The 18,537-nt window shown below is 40.0% G+C and overlaps 1 protein-coding gene across 3 annotated transcripts in view; it reads right to left on the bottom strand.

The window, feature by feature from the left end:
• FARS2 (phenylalanyl-tRNA synthetase 2, mitochondrial) overlaps nt 1–18,537 on the bottom strand; it is a 535,745-nt gene that overhangs the window by 148,223 nt on the left and 368,985 nt on the right. For all 3 annotated transcript variants that reach the window (XM_057304896.1, XM_057304897.1, XM_026511427.4), the window contains one exon: nt 2,712–2,863. In XM_057304896.1, coding sequence (XP_057160879.1) covers nt 2,712–2,863 — 152 coding nt within the window. The remainder of the gene's footprint in view (nt 1–2,711; nt 2,864–18,537) is intronic.

Genomic DNA, 18,537 nt, shown 5'->3' with positions numbered 1-18,537 from the left:
GGAAACTTTTGGAAATACCTGAACGCTTCTACTTATAAATCATTAGCTAGACTTGGCCACAGAGATACACCTAGTTATACTGGAGGCTCAGAAGTGTAGACTTTTAGTTGGCTGGCAAGCTGCTTAGATAAAAAATCGAGGTTACGTTATTTTTTAAATGGGGGATTGGACATTGAGAGATAATTAGCAACTTCTGCCACAGGAACCTTACTCCAACCACCAAGCCCCTTATCAAGATTGGTGCACACTCGGGGCAGGCTTATCCTTTGGCATAGCTCCAGAGTAACTGGCCTTAAATATCTGTTTAACATTTATTTAAAAAGTGGTAAGATCAGTGCCACTAAAAAGTATTTTTTTGGTTGGTTGGTTGTTTTCAAACTTCCAATCAAAAGTACTGTCTCCTCTAGAAGCAACTAGACAAATCCTCCTTTCCTAAGCTAGTTGTGGTTTTGTGTATAGACCTGCATCAATAGAGCACTCCTATAGAGTCCAGCGATTTTTTAAAAATGGAGTGTCTGTCTGCCTAGTCTGTCCATGGTCAAAGGACCCCGACACTACTTCACTCTCACAGCCATTTCTCCGATTAGCATGCCCATTCAGCATTGACTCTCACCACTGCAAATCACCCCCAAGTCAGAAATACCCAATATCTACCCCACCCCCAAACCACAGTTACTCCCACATCCAGGCCATAACATCTCTCTTTAACGTTTAAGATCTGTTCATCTCCAACCAGAAAGGGCTACTCCTCTAACTTTGGACACTGATGATATGAGAGGTAGAGGTAGGGCTTAGGCAACGGCCGAAGGCAAAAGCTTGAGGAAGTAGAAAATTACGAATGGATTGTGAATCTTTGTTTGCCATGGGTTTTCTACATATTAAACAACAATGGGGAAAAAATAACAAGTCATGTCCTTTTGGTATCTCAGCTAATATTGAACAGTCAGTCTTAGTTCTACACTTTCCCTCTTCTTCAAAAGGAAGTAACTGGAACTTCACTAACAACATGCAAATTCCTGGAAATTTCTCTCTCACAGAAGAGTCCAGGGCTGAACGGGTATTCCATCGTGTCAAAAACCCAGGCTGCTCCATATATACTGTTTCCTGTAAAGTAAGGGGGCAGATATCATTTGCCAACTCCAAAACATATTTAAAGGCTGCCAAAAGCAGCTGAAAGCAAGTAGAAGCCAATGAGAAGATGTGAAGGAAAGAAACACACACATTGGCATTTCTCAGAAAATATCAGCAAAGACACATTTCTCAGAGCTGAGGGTTATAAACTGAAGTTCAAAATCTTTATCACCAATAAGTATTGAAACTGAAGTAAACAAAGGCCAATCTTTTGTTTGTAAGAAGAGAAGATTTGGGGTGGGAAGCAGAACTATACAAGGAGTCAATGAGATGAATGAGCCGTATTCGAAGAAAGAGTTATTTCTTGGCACTGGAGAGGATGAAAGCCTTAGAGTGGTGAAAACAACTAGCCTGAATGATCACCCTAGCCCCTCCCTGCCATGTCAACCCCCAACCTCACACCTTGACTTTGTGCACATAGCTGGTTCAGAAAATCCAATGCCATTCAAATACAAGTAACAAAAAGGCAAATCATATGCATACCATAAGTACATCAATTTAATAACTGGGGAAAGAAACTAGGAAGATGAAAGAAATACTTATTAACGAAGAAGTCATAGAAAGAAAATGCTACCGCTGGATCGTAAGAAATTGCTGGGCAAATATCCTGCAATAAGTTTTTAAAGCCAAATGAAGCAATTCCTCTATGAAGTAAAACTACAAAGCAGAAATAATTCAGAGAGTAGAAGGCAAGAGAACAGGAGGAAATGAAATGTGAGCTTGCAGAACTCAAAAAAGGGGGAAAAACAAAGTCATCGAAGGTGGAAATGGAATGTGAGCAAGGAAGAAGAGACTGCAGAAAACAGTAAGGGACAGAGAAGGTAGCAATGAGAAAAGCAGTCAAAATGAAGTGGAAACAAAGTTTTAAAACATTAGAGAGAAAGCAATAGGTAGAGAAGTCAGATAAAGGAGAGCCTACTCATGCAGAGGTGGAATTCCCAAAGAATGAAACAGAACAGAACAACGGATCAGAACAAATCCTTAACGATATAACTCAAGAAAACTTTTCTGAAACCAAAGTAGAGTCAAATCTGATTAGTGTAAGACTACAGCACGCACACACACACAGAAAGACACAGACACACACACCAGGGAGAACAGGCCAACACTGAGATGGATCCTGATTAAGGTACTAAACTTCATCCTAGGATCCACTACAGCTTTTGGCATGTGGCAAGTGCTTAATAAATATTCACTGAGAGACTGACAAAACAGCTTTTTCCCCACAAACCCCTGTTTCTGCCACATCTCCTCTGTTCCTGGGATGTGATATGGTAAGAAATCACTTCTAAAAACAATACTAAAAAACTCCAAGATCTTTAAAACATTCTGTTTCACATATTTACTTTACTAAGGCAGGAAAGATTAAAATTGTATTTTAGAAAGATTTTCAGAAAGGACTGATATAAAAGTCTTTTCTGATACACTATATATTCACTATAAATTCTGGAGACATTCTGTCTCACATGCATTGAGTTTCAGCAAAATTTTATTATATATTTTCATACACCATTTGTCACATAGGGACCAAAAAAAAAAAAAAAAAAAAAAGGATAAAGTCAGAAAGTGTTTTTACTTACTTTGGATGTTCAAACTTGTCTATCAGATCAACTTTTTCCACCAGGTCTCCTCCAATTGTTCGTACTAAATCATAGAAATCGTTTTCTGTATAATTCTCAGAGGGCAACCAGAACGAGATGTCATTTATCACAGCAGGGTATTTGCTAAGAGGCTAACAAAACAAGAGAAGAAAAGATAGATTGATTTGTTAGTTGGATGAGAATGTTTAAATTTTTCATGGAAAGTTACACTTGGCTAATTAGAAAATGCTGGTAAAACATTATTTCAGCACTTGAATTTTCAGGAATAAAACGAAGCCAATATTCAAAATTAGCAAATTCCATTATGAATGTTATAGATTCTTATCACATTCATGTGTAACATTACCATATATTATATTTATGTAACCATTAATGTTCAATTTAGTATAAAGCAATTTGAATATATCATATTTCAGTTTTTTCATTTGAATACCAGAGGAGAAAAGTTCAAATTTAATTAACAAGCGATTCATTAACTTCCTGTGATATTTTCAGGAAGTCGTTTTAATAGAGAAATAAGTAAAGGCTTGCCAAAATTGATATTTTAATTAGTAATGTCATTATTTGTTAGTATTTCTAATTATTAAAATAAAGGACTGGGATGATAAGTAGTCACTTAGGGAGTTATTTTTCAAATTTTGGCTCTAAGGATGGATAAACACAAATGTAGCCATTTCCCCCACTTTATCCTATTTTTCTCAGTTTATTCGAGCTCATCATTATATTGGATAGACATTTAAAATTAGATACTTTTAAAAGTTACTGCCTTTGTTTACGTGGCTTATTCACATATAAATATATATATAATAAGTGTTGGTCTGTAAGTTACTGCCACAATGAAAATGTTTCACTACATAACTATGAAGTCCTCAGGGGATACGTGCTAAAGTATAAATAAATCTGTTAGAAGAGCACATTTATAAACTGGCTTACACCAAGCCTGATATCACCATAAACCCTTTGGTGAATCGCTGATCAGAAAAGTGTAACTTTTTAAATGGCAAAACCTCTGAAGAACCAAACACTCACACAAAAAATGATTATTCAACTTGAAATATCAATAAAGTTGTCAGACAAATCCATCAGTTCAGAACACACATTTCAAACGAACATAATAAAGCGACCATCTAGGTGCTTCTGACAAAATACCATGGCTCCTGAAAAGCATCCTTGGTTTTCTCTCCTACAGTAAAGTCAAGATCCTATGACAAATCATTCCATGGGTTAATGTAACAACACATGATAGGAGTATGGTGGTTATACCAGTTGCTTTTTATTGGACAACATCCTTTTGCCACTTCAGGAGCATGGAAATTTAGGGAGACTGGGTAAAAGGCTGGGATTGCCAAGAATTAGCATGTAATGTCCTCTTGAGTTGACCCAAGCTGAGGTACTACTGACCTCTGATGACGGACATGGGAGGTGCCCAACTGAGCATTTGTTTCAGCAACCCACTGACAACAATAAACACGGTAATAACAAAATAATGCTGTCAGCCAGAAGTCCCCAAGACATTAAAAAATACATTTTACAGTAAATCACAGTTTTAAAAACCAGGGAGAAAAGCCCAGACTGTTGCACTGCAAACTAGTTCAAGCTAACAAATTATATGTAATAAGTTTAAAGTAATGGTTTATCTAAAGGAAGCATTCATTATACTAATTGGTATGTGTCAGATGTGGGATACCTACTAGTGACTTTTACTTTTTTGAGGGGGAAAATTTGTTTTGAAAATAAGGTAACTACAGATCTACGGCTACTGGAATGTAGGCTTTCTTTTTTTTTTCATAATAATATTTTTATTATGTTATTCACCATACAGCACATCCCTGGTTTTTGATGTAAAGTTCGAGATTCATTAGTTGCGTATAACACCCAGTGCACCATGCAATACATGCCCTCCTTACTACCCATCACCAGTCTATCCCATTCCCCCATCCCCTCCCCTCTGAAGCCCTCAGTTTGTTTCTCAGAGTCCATAGTCTCTCATGCTTCATTCCCTCTTCTGATCACCCCCCCTTTCTTTATCGCTTTCTTCTCCTGATCTTCCTAGTTCTTATGTTCCATAGATGAGAGAAATCATCTCATGATGATTGACTTATTTCACTTAGTGGAATGTAGGCTTTCTGATGCTTAGCCAGAGGTGGTGGTAAAAACTATCCAGTGGCTTGCCACTGATCTTAGGATAAAGTCCCCAATTATTGAAAAGTTCTAGCTCTTTCTGTTCTCCAGGTTCACAGCAGCCTGGCTATTTGGTTTCATGAGCACATAAGCTCCTTCTTCCAGATGCCGTTTCCTGCCCTGCCAACCCTACTTCTGCTCCTCAACTACCACGTTCACCTCTAACCCTCACACTCCAGCAGTCCCTTGTTATCGCAGCCTATACTTCTCTTTCATGGTACTTTTTGTTATTGTCATTATTTGTGTAATTACTTACTTAATGTCTGTCTTAACAGTGTATTTCAATTTTTGAGGGTGGGGTGTGTATCTTTTTTTACCTCCAAATCTCTATTACCCTGCACAGCCTCCATGACACTGTAGGTATTCATCAAGAGCGCATGATGACACTGCCTTGCGTGAGCAATGGCAACGTTACAGTAATCAATTTAGCTGTTCTTCTGTCTCTCACCAGACCAGCTAATGGACACGGCAGGTAAATAAGGCATAGAGACTTGCCTCCATCCCTGGCTATGCTGTGATAAGGAGATAGTGGCCACGTGGAATGACAAAGAGGAGGCGGACAGGCAAAGTGACAGGAACTTGATAATCCACAATCACAAAACCAGATAATTTTAGAATTGGAAAAAAAAAACCTGTTAACCTAAATGAAGAGGTAAACTAAGGCAAGCTTGAATTACCAGAAACTGAGTTTATTTGGGAAGAGCAGAGGAACTGCAATTTGGAAAATGCATGTTGCATGTGAGTCCCTTGAGGGTTTGGGGCAGCTGTATTAATGGGAAGGAGTGCCTAGCGAAGGCCGTCCGGCCAGAGTCCAAGCAGTGAGTTCACTGGCTGGAGGATGGTGAAAGGTTCTTAGCAGATGTTCAATGATCAGGAGATGAGTCTCAGTCCTCTGTAAATCAGGCATTAACAGGAAATCAGTCTCAAGTTCCATACTTCTGAGGGAGCATGTATGAGATTCTCTGTTTCATATCTTCTGGATCCATTTTAGACTGAAATCCTTTCACAGACCTTAAATAGCATCTGGTATTATTTTTGTTTTCTCATTTCTTTTCTTGATCTAAATGAGCAATGTCTATTTTATTAGTTTTATCAAAAAACCATGAATTGATTTGTTCTTTTGAGATTGTCTCTATAATTCATGGTGGTTTTTGTTTGTTTTTTAGAATTGAAAAGGTGATCAAAACTACAGTTATAGTCGAGACTTTAAAAGTCACAAGTCAATATTATGAACTATTTAATAACAATGACTTTGAAAACTTGGATTAAATGATAATTTTCACTCAAGACAAAATTTAAACCGATTGACAATGTACCAAATTGAATTATCAATCAAATCTCACAACAAAAGTGTTAGACTCAGATGGTTCATAGTATAACTTTATCAAATATTTCAGGTGAAGCAAACTATTTCGTGAAATAGAAAAGGAGGGAAAAATCAACTAATTTCATAAGTTTATAAACTTTAAGCCAAAGCTGGATAATCACAGAATAACTTTAAAAAATTGTAGACCAATTTCACCTTACAACCTACATAAAAAGTCCTAAATGTAACTTTGGCAAATACAATTCAACAGCATATTAAAGTAAGAACACAAAATGACCAAGTAGAGTTTATTACAGAATAATGGGAATGCTTTGAAACAAAAAATAATCTAGTAATCAACATATAAAGAAAAAAAACATGATTTTTTTTCAGAAAGAAGTATTTGATAAAGATAATACTTATTCATTATAAGAAAAAAGAGTTTTTTGGCAAACTATAAATAGAAGGCAACTTCCTCCCTTCCAAGATATTTATTGTAAACCTATAGCAAACATATTAAAGTTAAAATTTTGTTTTTAGAAGCATTCGAAATAAAGTCAAAAGCAACATGAGGATACCCTCTCGCACCCTTGCTCTGTCACATTATAAATCCTAACCCAAGGCAGGAAACAGGAAAAGCTATTGGAATGGAACAAGGCAAAATGTGCGATCCTCATTTGAATCTTCCTTACTAACTATCTGACTTGGACAAACTGCTTAATCTCTGTTTTCAGTTTCCTCATCTGAAAGATGGAGGGTTATTAGTATTTACCTCATATAATTATTATTATTTCACATGTATCATTATACACACGATATACAAGAGTTAAAGTGAATGAACTAGAGGTACGTATATCACTATGGCTAAAATACAGAAAAAGTATATGCCGCATTTTTTAAAAAAGTAAGTTGTATTAAGATGTGTTCACTGTGATATCTACACGAAGTTTAAAAACAGGTCCGGCAATAATAAATATGAATACATAAATTGTATTAAAACAGATGTGGGAAGGCTATACTGGACTTCAAAACAATGATTAACTCTGGGGAAGGAAGGAAAGTATTCAAGAAGGGATTTTGCCTTTATCTTTAAGATGCAAAAAAGTTAAGGTTCAACATGAATTCTGCAGCAAATGCACTGATGAGCCCTGCATGCTAGTGGCCTTGGGTGGTTTGGGTATAGGTGGATGGCACACCCCAGTTAGTGAGGTCAGCCCAACTCAGACTTTATTCGCTTTGTGAACACTGATGCTAAACACCCTTGTAATCCCCCCTTCTTGTCAGCGAGTAGCAAAAAATGCCACCGGCAAACATGTAACATTGGTCTAAGGTTTACTTTGAGCTCAAAGCAACTGAAAAGAGGCTCATACAAGAAAAGCTCTCAGCTCCAGGGCCAACACAACACAGGCACACAATTTGCCTGAGAGCAGGACAAAAAATTTGCAAAGGTGCACCATCTCCCCTCTCCAATCACTGGAGACAACTCTAGACCCTTATCAGCTCAGAGATAACACCAGAGAGATCTACAGACCAAAACTGACTAACGCCCTTATCTTCGGTTAGTTTCCTATATATTTACCTTTCCACCACCCCTAGAGACTCAAGATCCTTTTTCCCTGCCTTGCTACTTCTCTAAAAAGTTATTGGTCGTTTGCTAAGCTGCTATATAAGCCCAATTACCAACCAACTCTTTGAGTTACTCCTCTTTCATACTCCTGTGTGTTTCATGCATGATGCACACACTAATAAACTTGTTTCTTCCAATCTGTCTATTGTTGTAAAGCACCAGCAGACACCAAGAAGGGTAGAAAGAAAAATATTTTTCCCCTCCCCTGCATTACCCTTACATTTATTGCATTTTGGCTACCTCTAATGGTGTTGGAATAATATCCTTACTTTATTAGGTTGAGCTAATCCTGGGAATCTACAAATGTTTTTTCACAGTTTGCCCTTTTTAAAACCTCCTATCTCTGCCAATTATTGACAGTTCCAACCCAAGAATTGTTTTATTTCCTGTTCGGGGTTGGGGGACAGAACAATCATGGAGTTATGTGCCACCCTAACTCCAAATCCTCCGGCTGTATTGAGTGCCCCTCTGCCCCTCGTAGGTTCATGTCCCTGTCATTATGTCCTCCAGGACCAGGACTTTACCTGTGTAGCCCAGCAGCACTACAGTACCCAGCTAATAAATGCCGGTTGAACTCATATTGAACTGACTATACATTATGGAGTCTGTGTCCACACTTCCCAAATATTCCAGAATAGTTTGGATTTTTAAAATAATAATTATGATTCCCAAAAGGAAAATTCTCCATGCCATCTGGGTCACATGAATTTAGTTTCTGAAGCTGTTTTTTTTTTTCCTTTTTCTTTTCTTTCAAATAGTTTTGCTTATTAAATTTTACACCCATGTCCTTTTACTCTCCCCACTGCTCCCACTTCCCTTTAAAAGGCTCACTTGGGGTGCTTAGGTGGCTCAGTCGGTTAAGTGTCTGCCTTCGGCTTGGGTCATGATCCCAGGATCCTGGGATCAAGCCCTGCACCGGGCTCCCTGCTTAGTGGGGAGCCTGCTTCTCCATCTCCCTCTGCCATTCCCCCCACTTGTGCTCTCTGACTCTCTGTGTCTCCTGTCAAATAAATAAATAAAATCTTTAAAAAAATAAAAATAAAAGGCTCACTCATGTCTTCAGACCCAAGTCTCCAGACTTGCAGGTGAGAACATTGGCAGCTGAAATGCCAGAGTCCAGGTACTTAACAAGAGACACACAAAAGTGGGGTGCATTTCTCCTCTGCTCCAATTAATTTCTTTTATCTTCATTATCTTTCTTGTTGTTTAATTGGTTTTATTCTGTTCTTCCTCCAGCTTATTTAGGTGAAAAAATAACTCATGTATTTTGGGGCTTTCTTAGTTTTGAGTAAAAGCATATAAGGCTATAAATATTCCTCTAAATACCTCTTTAGATAGATCCCACAAACTATGTCTTTTCCTAAATTTTCTTCTTTCTTGTATTCTGTTGGTCAGTTTAAAAAACATTCTAATATTTTTCCCTCTTCAGTTTAAAAAGCTATAAATTGTATGTCTATTCTTTCTTTTTCTTTTTAAGATTTATTCATTTGAGAGAGGAGAGAGAAAGAGCATAAACATGAGCAAGGGGGAGTGGCAGAGGGAGAGGGAGAAGCAGACTCCTGGCTGAGCAGGTAGCCCCACACAGGGCTCAATCCCAGGACTGGGGTCATGACTTGAGCTGACGGCAGACACTTAACTGACTGAGCCACCCAGGCACCTCTGTATGTCTATTCTTGAATACACACACACAAATATCCTTTAATAAACTGCTCTAAAGCCTAAATTTATTTAGGATCTCTATTCAGTCTTAAATAAGACAGAAACCTTAGTTGTTTTTTTTTAAACAGCTCTTCTCCCCAACTATTAGATTTTTATCCTTTAAAAAGCACACACAAAATAATAAGTTATTTAAGACAATGATTAATTTAAGCTAAAAATTGTTCTTAATTTTATATTTGTCCTCTTTGTTGGGAGGCAATTGTCCATGGAATTTCCACATAACTTGTAACAACTTGCATCGACAAACATCCTTGGAAGACAGAGGTAGTCTTTCCCTTGGGAGCGGAGAGCAGATTTGTTTCTTCACCAGGATAATAAAGATAATGTCTTCCTCAGGGGCAAAAGACAGATCAGGCTGGCTCACAGCCTCTTTGAAAGAATGGAAGGAAAGCAAGCAAACAAACATAATCCAAGAACGAAAAGATTGTAGAGCTTCTCAATTTGATGGTTTTCACCTGTGCTCTAAGCCCAGCGTGCGAGCAGCAGCCACCTGGGCTTCTCTGCATCGCCCCTCTGGGGTTTGGGGGTTTAGGAGAAGCAATGTGAACAGGAAGCTCCCGCTGCCTCTGGGCTGTAACAGTCCTTTGTCTCTGACCCAGGAGCCTCTCGTGTCTCCTGCCAGCAGCCGACCTTGCAAGCAGGGGGAAATCACAGGCCTTTCGTAGTCTTTGACGGCCTTCGTTCCTGCTCACTTGTGTTCTTGCTCGTGAACATCCTTTAATCGTCTCGTCAGCGAAAATATGTGGGAGGCAAACTCTCAGTATTGACGCGTCTGAAACCCCTCACACAAATCATTTAGCAGGGCACAAAATTGTAGGTTTATAATTGTCTGTCCTTGGCACTTTGAAAATATTTTTCTAGACTTATTATGCTGATGACAAGTCTGCTGTGTCAGTCAGCGCTGTGTCTTCGTAGGGAATCTGGCTTTTCTTCCTGGCAGATGTGAAGAGTTTTATCTTTATCCTAGAGGCTCCGCAATTCCATTCTGATTAGGCCTGGGCTGCATTCATCTCCATTTATTGTGCTCAGCATTCAGGGTGTACTTGCAATCGGAGGGCTGGTGTGTTTTGCGCCACCTTGGAAAATTCCAGCCACTCCTTCTGCGCCATTCTTTTCTCAGTAACATGTATTGTGGAGCTTCTTTATCTCCTCTTAACTCAGTTTCAGGTTTTTAATCTTCACGTATTAGTGCTGTATTCTCGGTGAGTTCTTTAGTAATACCTTAATTTCCTTTTTTTTTTTTTAAAGATTTTATTTATTTATTCGACAGAGATAGAGACAGCCAGTGAGAGAGGGAACACAAGCAGGGGGAGTGGGAGAGGAAAAAGCAGGCTCATAGCGGAGGAGCCTGACGTGGGGCTCGATCCCATAACGCCGGGATCACACCCTGAGCTGAAGGCAGACGCTTAACCGCTGTGCCACCCAGGTGCCCCAATACCTTAATTTCCTAATTCTCTTCTGAACTGAGTCTACTCTCATCTGTTTTTTCTTCTTTATTTCAATGACTCTGTTACTCATTTCTGATATTTCTAATTGTTCCTTTTTCGTATCAATTTACACTCTATTTCTGCCTGTTTTTGTCCCTAATTCAGAATTTCCTGTTCTTCTTCTCCTTTTGTATTTTTTTAATGGGTATTATCTTCCATTGATCTCTTTAAGGATGTTAGGCGTTCTTTCTTTAAACAACACTTTTTGATTTTACTTTATTCTCCAGTGAATTCAGATTCTGGTTGTTGATTTGGTTAGCGGACACTCTGAGGTCAGAGTTCTTTATATTGTTTGGAATTTGTGCGTGCAGACCCATCTTGTACGGGACCCAAGCACTAATGCCCTCTCCCTAATCACCCCTCCTTGGTTAGAGACTTTTGTGGTTCCTGTACTTGTATTCCCAGTCCAGAATCAAGTTGGTAGTGCTGTTTGGGTTCCCACCCAATGGTGAGATTGCTGCTGATGCCATAGGGGTGACTTATCTCAGGTCCTGATAAAGGGACCATGGCTCAAAATAGACACATGGATCAATGGAACAGAACAGAAAGCCCAGGAACGATACCATGATTATATGGTCAATTAATTTTTGGCAAAGGAAGCAAGAATATGCAATGGAAAAAAGACGGTCTCTTCAACAAATGGTGATGGAAAACTGGACAGCGACATGCAAAAGAATGAAACTGGACCACTGTCTTACATCATACACAAACTCAAAATGGATTAAGGATCTTGGAGACCAGATTGGAGGTCAGGAACACTGGAGACCTGAAACCATAGAAAATCTAAAAGAGAGCACAGGAAGCAATTTCTCTGACATCAGCCATTGCAACACCTTTCTAGATATGTCTCCTAAGGCAAAGGAAACAAAATGAAAAATAAACTATTGGGACTATACCAAAATGAAAAGCTTCTGCACAGCAAAGGAAACAATCAACAAATGTAAAAGACAACCTACTACATGAAATCTGATATTTGCAAATGACATATCTGACAAAGGGTTAGTATCTAAAATATATAAAGAACTTACATAGCTCAACACCCCAAAACCAAATAGTCCAACTTTTTTTTTTTTTTTAAAGATTTTATTTATTTATTTGACAGAGATAGAGACAGCCAGCGAGAGAGGGAACACAAGCAGGGGGAGTGGGAAAGGAAGAAGCAGGCTCATAGTGGAGGAGCCTGACGTGGGGCTCGATCCCGTAACACCGGGATCACGCCCTGAGCCGAAGGCAGATGCTTTAACCGCTGTGCCACCCAGGCGCCCCCAAATAGTCCAACTTAAAAATGGGCAGAAGACTGATGGCAAACAGACACAGGAAAAGATGCTCAACACCACTCATCATCAGGGAAATGAAAATCAAAGGCACAATGAGATATCACCTCGCACCTGTCAGAATGGCTAAAACAAAAAATTCAAGAAACAACAGCTGTTGGTGAGGATGTGGAGAAAAAGGAAGCCGCATACACTGTTGGTGGGAATGCAAACTGGTACAGCCACTGTGGAGAACAGTATGGAGATTCCTCAAAAAACTAAAAATAGAATTACCATATGATCCAATAATTGCACTACTGGATATTTACCCAAAGAATATGAAAACACTAATTTAAAATTATATACGCACCACTATGTTTATTGCAGCATTATTTACAACAGCCAAGATATGGAAGCAACCGCGTCCATCAACTGATGAATGAACAAAGAAGAAGTGGTATATATACAATGAAATATTGCTCAGCCACAAAAAGACTGAAATCCTGCCATTTGCACCAGCATGGATGGATCTAGAGTGTATAATGCTAAGTGAAATAAATCAAAGAAGGACTAACATCATATGATTTCACTCGTGTGTGGAATTTAAGAAACAAACAAACAAACAAACAAACAAAGATACAGAAACCCAGACTCTTAACTACAGAGAACAAACTGATGGTTCCCAGAGCAGAGGTGGGTACTGGGATGGGTGAAATAGGTGGAGTACACTTATCATGATGAGCACTGCGTAATGTATAGAATTGCTGAATCCCTATATTATACATTGAAACTAATATAACGCTGCATGTTAACTATACTGGAATTAAAATTAAAATAAGAGGCCATGTCTCTGTCCTGCTCTCTCACTATGATCAAAGCTTCGCTTAAGCTACAGGGCTACAGGTCATGGCGGCGGCAATTTGCAGCAGTGATAATTGCCTCCTTTCTAGAGTAGGAGAGCACAACCACTACCAGACCCTATTTTCTAAAGCAGAGAGTACACTCAGGCCCAGCACATTATGCAGAGCTCTTTTAGTCCCCACGCTCCGCCAGAGCCAAACCACTGGTTTCCCTTCCCTGCTCATGAACCTGGAGCGCCGTGTCTTCGTTCTCACTTTTCACTGTGTGTCTCTTGTCCACAGACATATATCTTTTGTAGGGGGAAAAGGCAAAGGCATGGTCCTGCCTTTTCCATGTTCTCGTTTTAGACAGGTATCTACCACTGCTGCGTGTGTGAAGCAGGTGAAGAGCAGCGTACGAAGCAACACCGGGCAGACTCTGTATTTCCTTACACGATGGTTCTTTACTCCGTGTGGGAGAGGACACAGACCCCTCCGAGAATATGAAGATTCAAATCTTTGTTCCCAGAACATACTTCCACAAACACAGATTTCTGCATAGGCTTCTAGGGTTCACAAACCCGGTAAAAGTCATTCAAGGCATCAGACAAGGACCCCATCTTTGACCCATACTCAAAACCGTGTCATGAGTTTCAATACAGACAACTGAAATTACTGTACAAAGGGAACTGAAAAATGCTAAAATCGTTCTTGATATGATATATACACATAAATTCATAGAGTTTGTATTCATATCCATTGTAAGGAATGTATACTTTATGATAATAAAACCATACATAGAGTCACCATTGTTTATCTTACAGAAGCTACTAGGAATGTAGTCATATTTATAGAAATAATAAAGTCTGCTTTTTCCAGGCTGGACTAAGAAACTCCTTACTGCAACTCAGGACCACTCTGAAGGGCCACCGTCATTTCAGAGCTCCCTATGGGTGGGCTGAGGCCTTCGTCATCAATGCATCACAGCCCAACTTCTCCCCTTATCCAGTCCCACTTCGTCCCTTCCCTTCCACATGGGTTGATCCTGACAGAACCTGATAATTAGCTTCCAGCTTGCTAACTTCCGTCTTAGAGGATGCTTTCTGGCAGACCCTGACTCGTGACTCCTAGACATCAAGAAAACCAGTTGACAAAAGAATTTAGTGTGTCTAGGGGGACAGCAAGCATCAAGCAACATACACACTCAGAGTGAGGCAGATCTGGAATGGAATTTGGGTGCCTATGACCAGCTATATGCTAGAGAGAATGGCTCCATGGGGTGCCCTGCCCAACCTGTGTGTTAGGCCCCACAGGCAAAGACTTGAACCACAGCCCCACGTGCATTTTGGCACGGTGCTGAGGATCACTAGGAGGTTATCTCCTACTCACCCCTTCCTCTCCCTGGGAGGCTGTCATGGGGCAGCTTCTCATCATCACCTGGGTTCTGAAGAGGTGTGAGGCTTCCTGCCTTGCCCTCCTCACAAAAGAGTCATAGGACATACAACCTCTCAGCTGCAGTCTAGAACCAGCTCCTCAGAATGGGGTCCTTCACAGCTTGTGTTATAATCATCCACTGTTACAGCCTGAATTAGGTTGGAGTCCTAAACCCCAATACCTCAGAATGTAACCTTACTTGGAGAAAGAGTCTTTACAGAGATAATCAAGTTAAAATGAGCTCTTTAGGGTGGGCCCTAATCCAGTATGACTGCTGCCCTTATATAAAGGGGAATTTGGACACAGCGAGAGACACACAGGGAGATCACCATGTGAGGATGACTCCAGAGACAGGCATGATGCTTCTACGAGACTAGGAATGCCCAAGATGGCCAGCAAACCACAGAAGCTAAGGGGAGGCTGGAACAGATTTTTCCTCACAGTCCTCAGAAGGAACTGACCCTTCTGGCACCTTAATTATGGATTTCCAGGCTCCAGAACTGTGGGACAATAGAGCCCCCCCATTCTGTGGCACCTTGTCATAGTAGCTCCAGGAAACCAATAACCCCTTCTGTATCCATGTCATCCTTTTTTGGTGTGTGGAGGAAGGACCTCAGGGAGCCAGCTACAGTCCATGTGAGTAACGAACCATCTCAATCTAGAGGTGGCTCCCTGCAGCTTCACCAGCCAAACCAGCGGGCCTGGGCCTTGCCTGGTGTGTTCACGGGCCTGAGAAAACACACATCACAGTTTCTCCATCTGTAGAATGGAGACAGCACCTACCTCAGCAAACTGTAGTGAAAATGACATGACATAACATTCATGAAGCACATACTTAGTCATTTTCAAGCCAAAACAATGACTTGGATAGTTCAATAGATGCACAATTTTGACCATTGTCCACGACACCTGGTTATAAATCGTATGCCTGCCAAAGTGACTGGGGTGAGGGCAGGGGTCTAAAAAGTGAGCTTAGGTTTCACAGTACTACTCCACCCTAACTGACCCTTTCCTCCAGGCTCACCTCCATATTTAAAATACAAATGTTCCCATGTACCTTCCACGGTTAAGATCCTTCTTATCATCCCATGATAAAATCAAAGTTCTTTAGGCCCTTGGTACCTGTTTATAAATGTTCTCAAGGAAGATAATCTTAACTTCCAGTTGGTAACATAACATAATATTTTTATTCCAGTTCACTGTGTTTCTACCTCAGAATCTTCCTCTTAGGATCATTGACCACCTACTGGTTATGAACGTGTGGTTCAACCAGCAAAACAATAAGAAAAAAATATGTATCTAGGATTTTGAGAGCTTTAGCTTTCTTAGTTATGTGAGCCCTTTGTGTCAAGCATGGTGCTAGGCGCTTTACCTAAAATATTCCATGTAAGCCTCACAACAATCTTAGGAGATTAATATTGTTATCCTTATTTTGTAGCCAGGTCTGTTGATATTAGAGGCCATGCTCTTAATGCCACACTACACTGTCCTCCAAGAATGTCTATCATGGGACACCATGCTCTTGGACATGCCATATGATCTTGAGAGCAAAGATAGAACAACCTGCACAGGGTAATAAAAATAAGGAAGGGAAAAAAAAAAGAATCTTCCTCTTAAATGCTCTTTTGTTCAACGATACTAAGGCAGGATAACAGATCATCGTTTCCCACTACACATGTTTTCTGCACTAGTCAATCATTATTAACTCAACCTCTGTCTTCTCTCTAGGCAAAGCTATGGAAATTTTTTTTTTCTTTTTCTGGTTTAGTAAAATTTTTGACAGTCCCTCTAACAGGGGAGGGTCTGTTTCTTTGAGAGTTCTGAAACTGTCAAGGTAACTTTAAGTCAGCTTTTAACCAAGCTGACTCTAGGCAAAGAATTACTTTGCGGCTCTTCCAAGCACTGCTTCTCTTTCTAGATCAGAACACACAGTCCCTTGGTTTTTACTGTCATTATAATAATAATGGTTACCATGGGTGGGGTGTTCTGTGCATCAGCTCACAAGCCCGTGAGATGGACCCTATTCCTCTTCCCACCATGTCCATGTGGGTGGCTTGCAAACTGTGGCTTGCAGACTTCAGCTCATTTACCCAAGGTCAAACAGTGGGAAGCAGCAGAGCCAAGATCAAATGCAGGGCAGGTGGTGCTTCTAACACCTATGCTTTAAGGCCTCCCATTTAAAACTGTGGGCTCACAGCAACTGGCTCAGTTTCTAGCACTGTTTCCAGAAGTAGCCTATCCAGCCTAATTAATAATTATGTAAATAAGAACAAGCCTAACATTTATCCCTATGGTGCCTTCCATGACATTTCCTTTTCGAATGATTCATTGAGCTTTCAGACTAATTATCTTGATTTATAAGTATTTCTGGACTGTTTACAGCCCGTGTGATTGTGTTCTTATCTAAATTAACTTAAAAGTCAGTCTTACCTATAAAACCAGTGTGCACTATCAATTACGTTGCTTTGCATTCCAGTGTTCCACAGCCCTTACTTTAATTCCATCCATTCATTTTGTAATTAAAAAACCTGTTTATCAAATTTGGCTGGCAGGCTCAGTACTTCACAAATTCAGGGTGTTCTAACTCATGACTCCATGCTGCCTTGATGTTTACAGATTTTCTCACTTTGTTCCAATATTCTGTTTTTACTCTTACTTAATTTCGCTGCGCGCCGGGAGCATAGTGTGTTGGCCAGAGGTAAGCGCAGTTCCTACTAAGGCAACTTTTATTCTGTGACTTCACCCAGAAACCACATGAGACCCAGCAAGTTCAAAGTATTCTTTCAAACTTTTAGTTTCTCATATTTGTTCATAATTTTTTTTTAAGATTTTATTTATTTGACAGAGTGAGAGAGAGAGCACAAGCAGGGGGAGCAGCAGGCAGAGGGAGAAGCAGGCTCCCCACTGAGCAGAGAGCCTGATGCGGGGCTCCATCCCAGGACCCTGGCATCATGACCTGAGCCGAAGGCAGACGCTTAACCGACTGAGCCACCCAGGCGCCCCTTGTTCTTAATTTTTAATAGAATTTCAGTTCTGGTTGAAGATTCACAGAAAACAAAGACTTTCCATAATGAAGTCGTGGAGAACACTCATTTTAGGGCAGCCTTCTACTGAATTAACTTTTCATGTTTCTATACCATGGTCCCCCTCAACTATCTGCTGAACTCCTTCAGAGCAGAAACAAAATTTCGAATCCTTTGAATCCTCTCAAATTTACTTTACAGCTCTAGACCTCTTAATTATTTAAAACATATCATACGCATATGAAAAACAAAGATATGTTTGCTACTCTAGTTAAGAGGGGGTGGGGAGTAGAGTGCTGGGGCCCCACATTCTCTGTGGGACCTTAGGGATCCCAAGCAAGGTCTCAGGGCCCTGCCTGAATGTAATGGCTTCTAATTTAAGATAGAAAAGAATAAAGTAAGCCTCAGAAATCTTTGTTCAAATAAAATAGCATCGGTGCTTCTAGTGAAAGAAGAAATTGCAGGGGGAGTGGGAGCCTGCAGCCCAGACCACCAGCTTAGAGTTCTGGCGCAGAACCACGCAGAGAACACAAATGTGAAAATGTTCCAAAATCGATTGTGGAGAGGGTTGCACGTCTCTGAGAATATACTAAAGACCACGGGATCACACAACTTAAATGGGTGAATTGTGTGGTATGTGGATTATATCTCAATAAATTACGAAAATGGTAAGTGACTAAATAAACTTATTGATCAAAGAAACAGGGGTTCTGGAAACAGAGAGCTTCTATCTTGTATTTAGTCTTTTTACCTCATCTTCAGAACTTACCGAAGACTTCATCTCTGCGCTCGTATTTTCAGGTTAGATAATTAAATTTTTCTGAAGCAGGCATTACTTCGGTACTCTGGGCTTTCTCTCCAGCGTGAAATATTTGTCAAAGTTCTGCCCAATTGTTTAAATCTCCCATTAAATGCCTGGTCTGGATCTTCACACCT

Source organism: Ursus arctos, unplaced genomic scaffold (genome assembly GCF_023065955.2).
Source record: "Ursus arctos isolate Adak ecotype North America unplaced genomic scaffold, UrsArc2.0 scaffold_31, whole genome shotgun sequence".
Taxonomy (NCBI): Eukaryota; Metazoa; Chordata; class Mammalia; order Carnivora; family Ursidae; genus Ursus; species Ursus arctos.
This window is presented reverse-complemented; position numbering and strand designations above follow the sequence as displayed.